This window comes from Macrobrachium nipponense, chromosome 35 (assembly GCF_015104395.2).
Source record: "Macrobrachium nipponense isolate FS-2020 chromosome 35, ASM1510439v2, whole genome shotgun sequence".
NCBI lineage: Eukaryota > Metazoa > Arthropoda > Malacostraca > Decapoda > Palaemonidae > Macrobrachium > Macrobrachium nipponense.
In genome coordinates, this window is record NC_061096.1 from 54,243,460 (window position 1) to 54,261,740 (window position 18,281).

Consider the following 18,281-nt stretch of genomic DNA (forward strand, 5'->3'; position numbering starts at 1 on the left):
ATTTCTTCGTATAAGATAAAGAGACAGGCTAACAGGCTGAAAATCAGACACGGAAAAAGACATTATATGAGAAAAACATGTGAACAAAATGCAGCCAGATGGAACATTGATGGTATTGAAAACCTCTCGAATATCGGCTTCTGAAAAGCAAGTCCCATGGCCTTACTCTTCCCATAAAGGAACTTGGGAACTTTTTCCTTAATTAAATTTCCTAGAAAAGTGAACCTCATTCATCGCTTATGCAAACTTCTGTATTTCACAATTCAAAGAGGTGGTTACACTGAAAATAAAAAAAAAATTTTCAAACCCCTGATGCAACTCGTATTGAGATCACATATTTGCAGCTAATACTGAAATATCTGTTTGATTTAGACATCGGAAATGCGAAGTGATCGTTACATGAAAATGAATTACCTTTAATTAGGGAGGGAACGTCACGCCAATTGACGAGTGACACGTTCGATCCGCATTTTTTTTTTTCTTGTATTTCAATAACAGGAAAGAAGAAATTCCACACAGCAGGATGTTGCTAATCGGATGTGGTGTCCTCTTCCTTCGGTGCTCCTCACATTCGAGACTGTTGGTCCTAATAGAATCCTTTAATAGGTTCTATTCCCTCCTTTATACAGTTCATGCATTTTTACTATCGTTTGTCGATTCAATCTGCATTGGAATTGGACTATAAAATTGAGGCGAAAGGCCAAGCGCTGTAACCTAGGAAGTCATTCAGCGCTGAAAGGGAAATTATTTTTTTCTTTTTATATTGAAAGGGAAATTTAGAGTAAAGAAGGTTTGAAAGGCGTCACAAGAGTAAAATCTCGAAGTTACATTCTGGAACAACTGTTACGAGAAGGTGGAGAGAGAGAGAGATGGAAGGAAGATACCATGAACGGAGGTACAGTAAAAGGAAAGAAAGAGGGTTGCAGATAGTGGTCGAAAGGACGCTTCAAAGAACCTCGAGCAATGCTTACAGTGCACAGCGAGATATGCACTTACGGCACCGCTACCCTAAAGGGCAATCAGTTTGTAATTTTCCCCCGCCTTAATGTTCCTATTATAGAAGTGGAGGTTGGTGCTTGCATATTCCTCCGAAGTGGCGACCCATCAAACTCAATTATCATCATTAGGTGACGCAGGAACAACAGTAACCGGAGGTGTTTCGGATCAATTTCTCGAGAATGAACACGAAATTATTTAAGCCATCCCCCTCAAGCGTCCTAGATTGTGTTGCCATTTTCAAGCGGGAAATTATTGTAAATTAAATCGAAAGAAATTTGAAAAACATTTTCAGGATACTGTTCGAAGAATCTCTCTCTCTCTCTCTCTCTCTCTCTCTCTCTCTCTCTCTCTCTCTCTCTCTCTCTCTCTCTCCCTGACGTGAGCCTCTTTCTTACTCTTATTGCTGCATAGCAACTTGGAAATTCTTCATATTCATGATCATTTTAAAGACTGTCAACGCATGAAAAGGGCAATTTTAATGTAGCACCCGTATTGCACTCACTCACACATAGCCTAAAACATTGTCGAAACACTGATGCTAATATTTCAGGGGCATCTAAACATACCCCAATTATGTTCGTAAACTTCCTTGTTCCCGCAAATGTCCCCCCTTCATAAAACGGCCACAGTGGTATGTCCTCGACCATTTTCCGCGTTTGAATGTCCAGTTGATTGATTTCGAACGTGTGTGTTAACATGAGCGGATTAATGTTCCGAGTATGCTATATAAGCAAGTTTGCTTTTCGGCGTGTCGCGTGTCTTGGGCTTTACACATGCGTGCCTTGTCATATATATATATATATATATATATATATATATATATATATATATATATATATACATGTATATATATGTACTATATATACACACACATATATATATATATATATATATATACATATATATACACACATATATATATATATATATATATATATATATATATATCTATATATATGTATATTTACATACGGATATAGTATGTATATATATATATACATACTAATATATATATATATATATATATATATATATATATATATGTGTGTGTGTGTGTGTGTGTGTGTGTGTGTTGGTACGTATGTTACTGTAAAGTATAATTGTTTTACAACAAGACCGCCAAAGCCAATATATGTTTGAAGTAAGACGGTAAACAATGTTATAAAGCAGAGCTGTAAACAGCAGATAACTCTGGAAAACTGCCGATGGGATATTCGATTGTAACTGCCTCTGACCCAAGATGAGGTCTCTAATGAGCTCTGAGCCCGACAGGGGTCCCTCTTTTTCCAGCCAATTTATCAAAGGAAGCGTATCGTAAACAAATATTACCGGGCGCCTTTTCTTCCACTGACGCCCTTTCGAACGCGAGGATTTCACTTGTCACCGAGTTCCTTGTCCTTAGCCTCTTGACTTATTATTTATTGATCGTTATTACATTCTTAGTCCCACTGGTTCCCGTCCGAGGACGCTTAATAACTGACACGTTTCTTCGTCTGTATCAGTCTACAGGGACGCTTTGTATATTATCTGAAATAATTATAGTTTTTAAAACGCCATAACTTTTAAACGACACGAGATACACTTCATAATTGTGCAGAGTTCGGCCAAAGTCAAGGCCACAGTTTGTTACTTTATTTTATGTTTTTCACAGGAAATATCCTTTGAAATTATATGCTGCATTTTTCTTTATTTTTCTATTTTCATTTGCAGCAATGCAGTCTTTTTTTTATTACCATTCAAGCGTAGAAGTGAGAGTCATCCTTGTCCTTAGCTGAGATAAATCTCAAGAGAGAACCTATAACATGATTCGGCACAATATTATCATATTCTGTATACAGTTATCTTAACGACAAGTATTCATGTTAAATAAGTGTTATTCAGAGCTTTGAATTATGAAATGCATTAGGTTTGTGACATTTATCATGCAACAAGGCATCGGCCATATCCTTTCTCTCCAGTGATACTAGTATTTATAATGATTCAGGTGTTTTTACTCAAACGGACAATGGGCGAAAGCACAATACATTCTGTCAATTAATATTACTGAATCTTCATTGTAATCGTGAATCTGGCTTTTCTTGATTACCAAATACGACCTGAGCGAAAATTCTTACGAAGGGATATCCAATATATCCTCGTATTCTCCAAACATGAAAACAACACGCCATAAAAGGGCAGGTAAGTATCATATAAATATGAGGACACTGCTTCCAGGAGCAGCGCATCTTAAAGTTGAAGCTCATATTAAATCTATTATAAGAATACATAGCCACACCAATATTGTCAAGCTTGACATAATGAAAATCGTCTAATGAAAATAAATTAAGATCCGCTGGTCCAGATGAGAGACACTACCCAGATTTGCATTATGAGCATCACGCAGCCTTAAAAGAGATGGAGAATTTAGCTTTTAATGGGAGACGAGAAGGTAACATACTCGGTATGAGGAGGCTAAAGTTATCTGCATATAAATAACACGAGCGAGCAGGAACTTGGTAAATATGGCAGTGGCTTCCTAAGGAACGCCATTAGAGGTAGGAAAGGTCAGAAAAAGACTAATCAGATAAGACGTTTGAAATAAGCCTTTAAAAAGGAGCGAGACACAAGCACTGTTTGGCTTTTAGGTCCTTACAAGAGGCACTATCCTTAAACCTTTGATATTTCTAAGTGATGGAGAGCAGATAACGAGCAGAGTAGCATACAATGATGAGTTGATCTTGCCTAGTTGGCTTGATTCCTATGATCAGAGAGGAGTTATCTAATAGGAGTTATATAAGGTAGTTCCAAAGTTTGCAATATTAATATTAGCATTGTTATAAAAAAGGGATGAAATTTATATATATATATATATATATATATATATATATATATATATATATATATATATATATATATATATATATATATATATATATAAATTACATATTATGTAAACACTACATACATGACAAAATCTGTACATTTCAAATAAGTTTCTTCATTTGTGATCACTGGTGAATGTGAAGAATTGGCGCATAACAAGAGTATTCCAGGTCAACTAACTTCTACGTACCACCAGCGTCGAACTACCATATCTGTACGTGCCATTTCAATATTCTTACAACGTACCAACATTTCACATCTACATTTAACAGCAATCGGAAATGCATGTTATTCGAAATATATGGTTTTTGTCATGCAAATATTGTTTTCATGCTAGATTTTCGTAATCAGACACACACATATAGTACACACAAACCACAAACACAGGACACCACACACACACAATCTATATATATATATATATATAGTATTATAATATATTATATAATATATATATATATATATATATATAGTAATATATATATATTATATATTTAATATATATATATGTATAATATATGTATATATTATAATGTATATATATCTATAATATATATATAGATATAGATAGATAGATAGATATAGATAGATAGATATATTTATTTACCTTATATATATATATACTATATATATATATATATGTATCATATATATATATATATATATATATATATAATATATGTATATACACATATATATAAAGCTACATACACACACACACACTATAAATATATACATATAGTGTGTGTGTATACCAAAAATAAAAAGTAAAAGTTAAAACGCTCAGGACGAAATAAAAATGAAGATCACAAGCAGAGAGACACGCCCTCGTAAATTGCTTTCTGCGGGATGACTCGCCAACACCAAAAGTAGATCGTCATCAAACCAAGAGGCCTGAAGTCTCCCCAAAACCACTAACGACGCGTAATTCGGCGAAGAACCTGCTAGTCGCAGTAGACAGAGAACCTGCCCTTGGACACGAGAGTTTTCATCCCTCCCTTTGACTTCCGATCCTCAAGCTGATTCATAGAGAAAGGACTTTTATCTCTCTCTCTCTCTCGCTCTCTCCTTCTCTCTCTCTCTCTCTCAGTAAGATATGGGCGGGAGCGCTTCCGATTTAGATTTGGGATGGATTGTTCGTTAAAAAAAAATATACATAGTATATATATGTATGAATGTATATATGTATGTATGTATGTATATATATATATATATATATATATATATATATATATATATATATATATATATATTTATATATACCCATAGATATATTCATTTTCAGTTTTATATGTTTTGTTAGACCTTGATTTTTTGCTCTTTTTTTCTGTAATTTATCTCCTCTACGACCAGCATTAATTAAGAGCATTCTTTTCTCCAATGTTTTACTTCCCATTAAAAGCGAGCGGTTAAATTTCTTCAGAGGAGGAGCAAACGGAAATTCTCGCTATACACTCAAATAATTCTCGAGATACCGAAATTAGTGACTGCGCGTGTTATGATGATAAGAATTAGACAACGTGTCTCTTTAACAGTCACGAAATGATGTCGTCAATAATTATAGTTTACGTTTTAAAAGCGTCTTCAGGGTTGCGAGACGTGACCCTACAAATCATTTATTCCACGCTTGGCTGAAGGTGCGACTTCCTCTGTTACGAGCCCAGGTGTGAGGAAGCATTTGTTGCAGCGTAGGTTAGGTGTTTTTTTCACGCATGTGCGCTCTTAAGTATGTGTGCGGGAGTTTTAGATTTTCTTTATACAATCATATTCATGGTTGATAAATTCACGCAAGACGTATTCTAGCTTTATGTTAACAGAGGGCAGCCGTTTTTATATAACAGGACTATATATATTGCAAAAATGAGAACTGAATAGCAGACGCACAAGTGGAAACCTACAGAAATTCAAAGGAAGAAGAAGAATGGCCAGGAAAGGACGCCTTTAACACATGATGATGTTAAGTTCCGGCTGTTAGCTGTGCTTGAGATGAATGTGACTGGGAGAAATTAAGCATCAAAGGAAATGCACCGCGATGTCTATGCAAGAGAGCTGACCGCAGAACTTCCCGTTGGGAGGCAAGATTTCTAAAACGGAAAAGGAATAGTGTTTTCCAAGGGACACCAACAAGGAAGAGATGTGGGACCCACTCACAAAAACTCTTCCATCCTCCGTCCTCTTCCAAAGAGACGTGGAAATCAGGTAACAAAGAGGCGTCATGAGCGGCACTGCCATTGCTGCTGTGTGTGTGTGAACGCTAGGCGCATAATTATCGTTAATTATTGGAACTTGATCATTAGGTCGCCGTTCCCCGACAGTGTGGAAGGTTGACTTCTTAAAAACGGGAGATCACCCAGTTTTTAGAGATCTGGAGGACTTACCTTTTTGTTTTCTTCCTTTTTTTAAAGCTTTCTCTGTTTCCAGACAATCTTCCTGTTTCCCAGTTAATTAGTTTTAACGAAGGTTAAGGCGAATCCAGGCTGGAGCCAGATTCATAACACGGAGCTGGTGTGAATAGATCTCATTTAACTTCAGTAGATCTTCGCAGCTACCTTCTTTTTTCCCTTCTTCTGTAGGAACATCCATCTACAGAGAAAAGACTACATCAGCAAAGAAGCTTTTTTTATTTAATTTTCACTTCTTAAAAGGAAAACATTCCTTGCCTCCTGAGCACCATAAAGAACGTCATAGGGTTATGAAGTATGACATATTAAGTCATAATTAGACGCGCTGGCTTAGCAAATGGGTGTAATAATAATATAATAGGCAAGCATTAAAGTAAATACTGAAAATTGTTTTGTGTTAACGCCCTGTGTTTAACCGGATATCAAAATATAAATTTAAGTTGTTACAGAATGAGGCAAAAGAATTTGTTTGTGCAAGTACAGACAGACGGGGGGGGGGGGGGGGGGGGGGGGGGGGGGGGAGCTTGCTGGGAGGGAAGGAGAGGAGAGAATATGCAAATGCAACGTTATAGTCTACAGTTTAATTAGTCACATAAAATTTTAACGTCCGTAAGAAAAATTAACCTTCGTTCTTTTAACCTCGTCAGACAGGAGCTCCCATGAAATCTATTCATTTATAAAGCTTTGTGAGGGTTGATAGACAGTTTTCCAGTGTTCTTGAATAACTGTCATTGCTGATCTGTTTGTTCTTGCTTTTGTCTATCTGTTCTTTTGAAGAACGTGAAGAAGACACGTGAGATACCCGATTTCCTAGTGCAATAGACACTCACTTGTGATCCATACCACTGAGTGGTAGGTACTCTGTCGAAATGTACCCTCTCATATATAAAACAGATCATAATTACGATGTTTAGGAAGCATTACAAGAAACTAAACTGTCTGATTGTTCTTTGGTAACGATACAATAAATGTCAGTGGATTTCGGTCTTATTACAACAGGGGATGACAATCACCTGGAAATTTGTTTCTGTGAAATGCTTAGCTTGATTTAAATCCGTTTCCGCAAAAAGATAATAAATGTATTTTTCCTCTTTATTTTGATTTTTTTTTCTAAAGTAAGGTAAAGTATTGAACGGGAAAGAACAGAGAAAACAAAGGCAATAATACAAGACTTCAGGTTTACATCTCTCCAGTTCCCGTGCTGAAATGTAATTCAGAATGATATATGGCAAATGCTCTGCCTATGTGTCAGCTTATTTTTTTTATGAAGTGACTTTACACTTTAGTTGGTAGAGAGCAGTGATTCCTAAACTGGGGTCAGCTGACCCCTGGGGGTCGAGGAGAAGGCCCTAGGCCTAGGGGGTCCGCGACACAATGAAAAAATGTATATTTTTCAACTCCAGAAAGAATTAGTGGCTGTTTTCACCAATTTCACTTTGTATTGAATTTAAGACAATGAAAAAAATTGAAAGCATTTCATATAATTACTTATACTTTGTGTAGGAATATGCAAATATTAAATACACTACGTTGTAATGGGTATCCGGGTATGGTAATGATAACTTTTGATTGGCTGGGGTCCTCGGATGGGACTCTATCATACCTGAGGGGTCCTTGGTATGGTCTAGTTTGGGAACCACTGGTATATCTTAATTTTTATGATCACAGCATTAAAAAGGGATATCAAAAGCACTGTCACATACATGCAAACTTCTCCAAACGATGTTTATTAGCCTAGAAAGACAAATACTGAATGTGGGCTCTCTAGACATGTATCGTCTCGTTCTCAAATAATAGCTAGTGCCTTTATCAATTTGAAATGTTGCCTATTTTTAACTTTCAACACTGATTTCTACTCATTAAAAATGCTCTACAAAAATCTAGCATGTGCTCTTGGATACAAATTCATCAATATGTATGTGACAGAGTACGTAAGCTTACATGAACAACTGATACTTAATATGTTATTCTTTTTATCAATTTCAACCTTATTATTACATATCACACTTTGAAAAATCAATGAACACTTTCTCACTAATCCAGTTTCTCTTTGGACGAGGGGGTTACGTTCTCGCCTACCGATTTGGTAACCGAAGGTGCCCGGCTCTGCCAACGTGGAATCCGAGGAATTTAATTTTGCTGATTGGAAATTCATTTCTCGGTATAATGTGGTTCGGATCCCACAGTAAGCTGTAGGTCCCGTTGCTAAGTAACCAATTGATTCTTAGCCACGTAAAGATGTCTAATCCTTTGGCCAGCCCTAGGAGAACTGTTAATCACCTCAGTGGTCTGGTTAACTTTTTCTTACTAATCCAAAATAAATTAGAGTATATACTAGCTATAGTGGTAAATCATACCGTAAATACAAAGATGTGGACACATGGGTAGAACATCTGTCATACATCATTTTAAATTATATCTCAGTGGATACCGTTTCTCGTATAATTTGAAAGCTGTTTCAGGGTCATAATATGATAATGCTTATTGGAATACTTCGTGCTCGTTCATTAGTTATCTCTTTAATGATATCGAAACATTTTCGGTGTTTACAAAATCATTAATCATTTTATTTCGATACCCTTCGTTAAATTTAGCTAAGATACTTGACCATAAGCACCATATTGCTATTGTAGATTCACATCACCGGTGCATTTGATGTCTAGGCCAGTCCCTTACGACGCTCCTGATTGGTTGTTGATAAGCCAATCACAGGGCTGCAGGAGAGGTGGAACATAGATCCTACCCATGTAAAATCTCGAGAGAGACTGAGAGTTTCCACCCCCGTGATTGGCTTATCAACAGCCAATCAGGAGCATCGTATGGGATTGGCCTAGACATCAAATGCACGGTTGATGTGAATCTACTATAGTCACTAAAGAATAGGTTTATAGCAAACTTGCCAAAACAGGCAGTTTATGATCCTACCTTCTTCCATTTTTGTTTTATAAACGAGGTCCTTCATTATTAAAGAAATTACCTATAAATATGTTTGATGGTATCCCCTGTGAATTATGTGGCAATACTCAGTCTCATACCCTTTACAATTATATAATGGAATGTAATGGTATGGGGGAAGTTCAGAGGTGATGGTATCTCTGATATGACTGAAATTATTTGTTATATGATAAATAACAACATGATAAAGCAAATTATCAAAGAGTTCTCCAAGTTTAATATCCGATTTTGATTGCATAACAACGTTCTATGCATTGTTCAACTGGTTTTGGTGGGGAGGTATTAGTATGCTAACACTTTCCATTTGATGTATGTCTTTTTATATCCCAATAATCTTTTAATATGAATTCGAATGATTAAAGAAAACTTTTCCAATAAACAAAGCTAAGATCAGTGCTGATGTGTAAGATTAAACGAAAGAAAACAATTGCAAGTTAAAGCGTCACAGAGAGTCATTCCCAACGTGAAATTAATCACCTACGACACTTGCGTTCCCCGCCCCCGTATCGGAAATGGATCCTTAAACTGTTAAATAACATCGGTTTAGGAAATCACGGTTTCTTTTTATCTCGTATAAAATATGAGTGTTTAAACAGGGAGGAGTTGACATTAAACTCTAATCATTTAACGTTTTACGTTTAATCTGATGGAGTCTGTCTTAAATCAAGTTCTGGTCTCCGCCTTTAAAACCTTGACGAGAATTCTGTATTAATTCATTATTTAAATCATAAATTTCCCGTTGGGGCTACCTGTGGTTTTAAGCTCAACAACGGACGTCTAGACCGGAAACTCATCTTTGGAGGTTCCGGGTAATTAATCTGAAGCGTCTCAGAAGTGTTAGCTAACAGGTAAGGGGGAGCAAATTGTGGTCTCTCGACATTGATCACACGTGGGAAGAATCAAAGACTACCTCATAGAGAGAGAGAGAGAGAGAGAGAGAGAGAGAGAGAGAGGGAGGGGGGGGGCGTTTGGTTGAGCTAGGGAATTCAAATAAAAAATGTAGGTTGCAAAGATAGAGATGGCATTGGTTTGGTGTAAGATAGGACAAGATAAGCAGAGAGAGAGAGAGAGAGAGAGAGAGAGAGAGAGAGAGAGAGAGAGAGAGAGAGAGAGAGAGAAGAGAGAGAGAGAGAGAGAGAGATGAGAGAGAGAGAGCGGCCGTTGATTGAGCTAGGGAATTTCAAAATGATAGTAGGTTGCAGGAGATGGGCAGATAAGCAGAGAGAGAGAGAAGAGAGAGAGCGGTGTTGGCCGAGTTAGTAATTCAAATGAAAATGTAGGCTGCAAATAAAGAAGTGGTTTGATGTAAAAGAGAACACGATAAAGGTTCATATCTCATCATTGCTTGATATATTTATGGATGGAGTATCTGAAAAGTCAGAGAAAGAAAAGATATAGGTAAAAAGATTCAACATTCGAAAGTTTCTGAGCGACGCAATATTTATTGGTGTTAACGAAGAGGAACTGAAATGTTTGAAAATATTTGTAAGAGGAGAAAATGAAAAGCAGCCGTTGGGAAGAGCAAGGTTGTGGTGGTGGTGAATTGCAACCTGGGATTGATTGATTGATTAATTCTTACTGGCGTCGCAACGACGAGGTTATTGACGCCGTGCAACCTGGGAATTGGAGCAATGCAGTTTATTACGGATAGTGGAGAATGAAATTGGTTTGAGTTGATATTTCAGCGTAAACACAATTACAGTTAGTAGGATAACGGCCAAATCACAGAAAAACGAAGACAGACAAGCAATATTGACTATACAACAAATTTTGTAGAGAGAAGCATTGTCTGAGGAAAAGAAAATTGGAATATACGAAGAGACTACGGACTTAACCAAACCTACATTACAGAAGGAAAGTCTATATGTTATATACGAATTTAAGAAACAATATAAAGTCCTCGGGGTGAAATTTTTCATGTGAAGTCTGTAGTGAGTTGTGAAAAGGAAAGTTATACAATGACAAAGAGAGTAGTGTAAATGGAAAGTTGGATCCAAATATTTTGAGATAATGGAATATGATAGGAAGGTTAAAAAAAGATTTTATGATTGATATGTGCTTGGTGGAAGGGGAAAGGCTAGAAATAACCAGAAATCATTAGACGAATGTTTTGAAAATACTCTAATGGAAGAACATTTGATAATACCCATGGTACGGGGGGGGGGGGGGGGGGCATCGGTGTACTGCCGACGAGCCTTAGTGAAGCAAAATCAACAACTGTTACTGCAGAAGTTAGCTGCAGAGGTATTTCATCATTACTCAGCAGTTTAATGCTAATAATCCTCTTACCATGCATCACAATCTATTTCAGAACATCAAGCATTTATTTACTTTGTTTCTGGGAATAATTTCATGTCGCATAACTATTCACACATCATGAGAACGCTGACATTAAAACATGGTTTCGTCCCTTCCTCGCCAAGCCATCATATAAATGCCTTGATAATGATCTAAACACCGACTCTTTGCAGGTGTGGACTCCATGCGTGGGCACAACAGAAGCGGTACCAGCAAACTACCCTCTCCCAGGCGGGTCAGCTGGGAGGTGAAGAGTGCTGGTCGCCGACCCCTTTTGCCTCATGTGAGTCTTATGGTAATGCAGTGGGGACAGTTCATAGATCATGAAGTCGTCCACACGCCAGAGGCTGCAAGTAAGTGTATCGCTTTGGTCTGTTTCTAAAGGTACCTCCACTTGCCCCTTTTCATTCTGCCTGATTTTTCATTTCATATTCACCTTCCAGGTTTCGTTTTAGCTCCACGATGCCCAAGATATTTCTGATTTCTTTTCCATTGTGTCTTTATATGTCTGCTGCCATTTTTTCGTTCTTCTCTTCATAACTAATATTCTATTTGATCTGCCTCTTACAGATGTTGAGGACTTTTCTTCGTCTAGTTGTAAATCAGTTAGATGCCTTGATAATGATTACAGTATGTTACCATATTTGATTTAATATTTTTATGTGCCTTTAATACATTATATTAAACCTTAAGTATATTGGCTTTGCTTTATTCACCTCTGATACACTGATTTCATTGTGCGCCTTATCAAGTTGAATCGCATTAAGTGTGTGTAACTGTAGCTACCCAAATGAATTCGGATAAAGGTGGAACTACTGATTAGCAGTAATCATAATCATAAATTATTCCTGTGGAAAGTAATCCGCTACCTTTATCTTATTTGTTTCGCTGGGTCTCCCGCACTTGTAGGAGAGAACGCCAAAGGAGAGACGATGCCCTTACACTGCTGCTTAGACGGAGAACCTGACCCAGATGTCTGGGATTCTCCAGAATGTCAGCCAATCGATGTGTCTAGTGACCCTCTTTTCTCCAGCTACAACAGGACCTGCATGAGATTCGTTCGATCTCTCATAGCAAGCAAAGGATGCACTTTTGGTAAGACTTTCTCACTCTTACACACCCATCATCACTGGTGGCTTGTTTGTTTGTAGGGTGTTTTTACGTTGCATGGAACCAGTGGTTATTCAGCAACGGGACCAACAGCTTTACGTGACTTCCGAACCCCGTCGAGAGTGAACTTCTATCACCAGAAATACACATCTCTGACTGTCCTCAACGGAATGTCCGAGGAATCACTGGTGGCAAATCTATTACGATTCAGTGACAGGATGAAAGTGACAAGTCGACATTCGCAAACATATCATGACTATGTCATTAAGTTCTGCAGTTTATCTTCTCTGTCCTCAATCAGTTGTGAATCATACGCAATCATATCCATCCATCACCATTCAGGACCAATTTTATTACCCCCACAACTTTGCATATACAATAAATTAAATGCAGTATCTATTACTTCTCACATACTTAGTAGTATTGTATAATACACTCAAAAGACTTGGACTTAGTCTTATGAAAAACGCGTACTTAGATACATGCATTAACTCATGCACACGTCATCAATTAATTTATATGTGTACCCTACAAAATATGTTGAAATATGAATGTCTTACTATCAACCTGTTTATGTATAGCATATTACTAATTTATCATGAATTTTGAGTCTTGCCTTTCTCTTATATTATCAGATTTTATTTTCCTACTTATCCTGGATCAGGTCCTCGCGAACAGCTTAACCAAATCACGGCCTATCTCGATGGTTCGGCAGTATATGGATCCACTCCTGATGTAGCTCGAACACTGCGGTCCTTCAAAGGGGGTCACCTTCACAAAGTTCACGGCAACTTGCCCGTTAGTGGTCACCTGCTTCCTGAAGTGGGATGCCCACACTCAAATGGATTCTGTTTTAAGGCTGGTCAGTTGATTATTCAATTCTTGTTGATTAGGGCAACATTCTTTAAATACATGTTGGGTTCCTCTCTTTGTTCTTTGCAAGTTTCTGCTAAAGTTTTCAAAGTTGGGTAGTAACCAGTTGACACATCAGCCAGATTTTAGAGTCCAGTATATTTACTGCTATCGACATGAGCAAATAAACGTTTTAAAAAAGAATTTCCTTTTGGAGAACTACTGACAAATCTTGGTTTATGGAACAGGTGACGAACGAGTAAACGAGCAACCTGGTCTAGCTTCTATGCACACGCTTTGGCTCAGAGTTCACGAAGGGATTGTCAAGCAATTTTCTTATCACAATCCTCACTGGAGCGATGAGACCCTCTATCAGGTAAGACTGGTTAAGCTAATGACCAAATTTCCGGTTCAAGGTTTGCGCTGTTTCCACTCTTTTTCCTTCTTCTAGACTTATTGTCCTAGTAAACTACACTAACAAGACGTGTATAAAGGATTTTTTCACGCAGAATTTATAGCTTGAATTACAAAATTTCTCTCTCTCTCTCTCTCTCTCTCTCTCTCTCTCTGCTCAGGAGGAGAGGTTACCTTTTTTTTTATCACAACATAAACTTTCTTGAGTAAGGCGGGAATACTTTGTTGTACTGCAATACTCAATGCGTGCTTGTTACCATAGTTTTAATGCTCGAAAAATAAAAATGTAAATTCGAGTTGTTACAGGTAGCCTACTCTCAAGCACATGATTAACATAGTAAATCTTAATATTTATGTTAAAATTTTTTTCAGGACTGATAGTAAGTAATACGTAAAAAATAACAAAGAACGGGTTTATTGTCAGCATTCGGTTATCAGAGACACCATCAATCAATCAGTCAATTTGCCATATACGAGTAAATCAGCCAACGGATGGATCACTTTACCCGCTAACTTTGAAAGGCAATAATCTACTTGCGCGTCCACCCAGATATGTATATTAAAATGACTGGTTCCATCTTTTATAGGAGTCAAGAAGAGTTGTATCTGCCCTCATCCAACAAATCACTTACAAGGAGTTCCTACCAGTGGTGCTTGGAGACTCGGTCATGTGGGATTTCGACCTGTACCCTTCATCTTACGGCTACAAAGACAATTACGACCCTAACATCGATGCTTCCATCGCCAATGTCTTCGCCACAGCTGCGTACAGGTAACAACCGGTGGCGTAACCACAGCACAGAACATTTCCGCAAGGAAAAATCTTTCGCACGCTGCGACATCCACCTCGATTTTTCAATTGCTCCCTTACTACCTCGATATCAAGGCTCTAGCTTTCTAGGTCTCTAAACACTTCTCAAATGTCACATTTCTTTCACCAGCTGAGTCCTTTACTTCTCGATATCAAGGCTCCAGCTTTCTAGGCCTACCTGTCCTCTCCCCTCTAGATACTTCTGAAATGTCACATTTTTTTTTTTTTTTTTCACCAGCTGAGTCCTCTACTTCTCGGTATCAAGGTTCTAGCTTTCTAGGTCTTCCTGTCCTCTCCCCTCTAAACACTTCTGAAATGTCACATTTTTTCACCAGCTATAGTCCATTCTTTCCTTATAGATGTGACTTTCTCAAAAATGTTCTATTTCACGCCCATTCTTCAAAATTCATAACATAAGCACTCATTACTGGATTACGGTTTGTTCTCATGCCACACCTAGTCTCTTACACATAGTCTTCCTGATAATGCATGCATTATTTTTTTTTCAACGACCCCAGACACAACCACTTTCATCTCTCCCACCCTGCCATTTCAATTTTGCCTCACTAAAATCCTAAAATGTGGCCTTTTTCCCCATACACACAATCTGTCTTATATCTCAAGTCGATTTCACCACATCATCCCAGCACACTGAAAATACTCTTAAGATAAACGGGGAAAAATATATATGTATGTATATATGCAAATATTTACACCCTAATAAAAGGTGGTAATGGGGATGGGCTTCCTTTCTTTTTAAAGATATATTTTTCTCATAAATAAAAGAGACCTGTAAGAGTTTACAGCTTTGGATGGGTTCCTTCACACAAGTAAACACGAAGTTCATTTATGATTTGGATGAATTGCTATCATTGATACGTATCTAACGCAAAACGTCACTAAAAGAAAACTATTCCTTATTAACACAGGTTTGGCCATACCCTGGTTAACGACTTCTTGAAGAGTTCAGGGCTGAACATCCCACTGTTGGGTAGTTTTATGAGGACCAATATCCTGCACCAAAAGCGCACGCGACCATCAGCTCTTCTGGAAGGACTGGTCAACGAGCCATCTCAGGCAGCCGATACTTATCTGGTGCATACACTCACCGACAAACTCTTTGCTGGGCTGGACGAACCTGTTGGGCTCGATCTCATGGCACTCAACATCCAGGTAGGAAGAAAGAAATGTATCTACCAGCTTTCGTTCTGGTGGTGTGAATTGTTTATTGGTCATTGTCGCTTCTATCATTTACATCATGTTTTCACTGATTACATAAGCAAAAATGCTGTCATTCACTTCGTGTGTAATGCTCAAATCCACTTTAGTTATTGGGTGTCTCTTTCTAACAAATCCTTTCATCACCGAGTAGTCTTAGTTAGTCTTGGATGAGCGTATAAGGACAACGCTTTTTCTATATTTTTATTGCATTTCGTTATCAAGACGCGTTGTTCCTTTAACCATTTTATAGAGCGTTCCGCGGCCTTTCCGCCGATGTATAACTCGTGTAATTTTATTATTTGTACGCCTTATTATCTTTAAATGTATGTCTGAATAAAATGGTTAAAGGAGCAACGCGTCTTGATAACGAGACGCAATAAAAATAAAAAGAAAAAGCGTTGTCCTTACAAGCATATTGCTATTCATTCATTATGTGCATGAAGCTATCTCATAATTTGGATGACGGTTGCGTAATAAATGGCTGCAAATTATGGTCAGGCTCATCTCGATCCAGCGTTTTAAAATAATCCTGGTTCTCTGCTTAAATTATCTAGTGAGTTTAATTTCTGATGTCTAATTTTCTGCATATGAGAAATATAGTTTCAATTTTCTTCCTATTAATATTTATGTGACAATCTTTTTCAATGCCCAGGCACATAATGATAGGTGATACTCCTGGTAGTTCAAATTTGAGGCTGCTTAATAGCTCCCATCCACTTTTATACAAGAAAGCTTTTGTACAAAGATAAAAATCTGCCATTGAGTGTAAAGAAAAGGGCAATTTATTCCAAGAGAAATATTCAAAATTTATAAATTTGTAGGAAGTTAATTTACTTTGGCCTAATAGCATGTGTGTGAGCTTAACTGCACAGGTAAAAAAAAAAAAATTAAATCACTAAACCCAACCGCTATGTTATCACGCCTCCTTTACCTTACTTATCAGATATGAACATTTTTCCCAACCTCCTGTATGCTAGTTTGTATTATGACTAAAGTATGTATGTATATACATATGTTTCGTCTTTAGTTTTTGAGACATCTTCAAGGAGACATATATGGTGGCATAAGTTTTACAATTTATTGTAAAATTATGGCACCATACATGTCTCCTTGAAGATGTTTTTGAGACATCTTAAAAAGACGAAATTTGTCGGGTGGAGAGAGAGAGAGAGAGAGAGAGAGAGAGAGAGAGAGAGGAGAGAGATGAGAGACGAGAGAGAGAGAGAGAAGAGATAGAGAGAGAGAGAGAGAGAGAGAGAGAGAGAGAGAGAGAATGGTCTATGTTACTCAGAGATTTCTTTTTTTTGCAGAGGGGCCGTGATCATGGACTTCCTCCTTACAACGCTTGGAGAGCCGCCTGCGGTCTCTTCCCATATCTCAACTTTGCCGACCTGGCTTCAGATATGGGCAGTTCTGTAGCAGAGGCTTTTCGGAAGGTTTATGGGTAAGTTATCCGATCACGAAGAAACAGGATCATTTTCAGAGACATATATACTGCCATTGTATACCGTACTTTCGCAAGATTATTTTATTGGGATCTTTATCTCTCTACTTATGAATAGTATGTAACGTCCATCATACTTTTGCCAAATATAAATGAAGAGAAAAACATAATTCAAAATTTGCTTTTCACTATATACTACTGTCGACTTAGTGTTTTTTGTCTTTCATCATAAACTCCTGGGTATATCCCAAGTAATACATTGAAAGTTAATACAATTTTTAAGCCTCTAAAGGGCAGTAAAGAATTGGGTGCATCAGTTTTCGTATATCATGTCATGTTCCTAAATGGAGTTGGACATTTTTTTTCGAGAAGCATGTATGTATGGAAATAATTATAGAAAATATTCATTCGAATACAATAAAATGGAAAGCTTCGAGCGAACCTAACTCAGTACTAATTTCATCAACTTTTAGGAGTGCTAATGGAAATATTTTTATTTGTTTGTTCCTTAACCCTCCGGGCGAAATGCAATTGAAAAACCGCCATTTTTCATTTATTACCCTCGGTATGATACTGCTTAAAATGTTAAAAGAGTAAATTGGATATAAGCCCTTACTAATGTCCCCGGGCTCTCTGTACTCACCCACTATGAGAGTAATATTTGTCATAGTTATCCAAAGAAAAACTAATTTTCTTCGAATACTCCACCAGAGAAAATGTAAATTTTGTATGGGTGTCTAAATCAAAATGCATCATGGGTTTACATTACAAGTTGTCAAGTCCCCGTCGACATATCTGCGCCTGACAATACATCTCAAGGACAAATTAGCGTTATGATAACTGAATGCTATGGAACTAATGTATATTGCATAAACTGCAAAGTGTCGTGCGGTTATGCTCACCCGATGTCAAT

General features: G+C 37.4%; 1 protein-coding gene across 1 annotated transcript in view; it reads left to right on the plus strand.

Annotated features, from left to right (window-relative positions):
• The window catches only part of LOC135208787 (chorion peroxidase-like), a 44,961-nt gene that overhangs the window by 16,047 nt on the left and 10,633 nt on the right, over positions 1-18,281 (plus strand). The window contains 7 exon segments of the mRNA XM_064241309.1: positions 11,690-11,869; positions 12,426-12,611; positions 13,291-13,488; positions 13,727-13,854; positions 14,480-14,664; positions 15,633-15,876; positions 17,235-17,368. Of these exon segments, the coding sequence (XP_064097379.1) occupies positions 11,690-11,869; positions 12,426-12,611; positions 13,291-13,488; positions 13,727-13,854; positions 14,480-14,664; positions 15,633-15,876; positions 17,235-17,368 (1,255 nt within the window).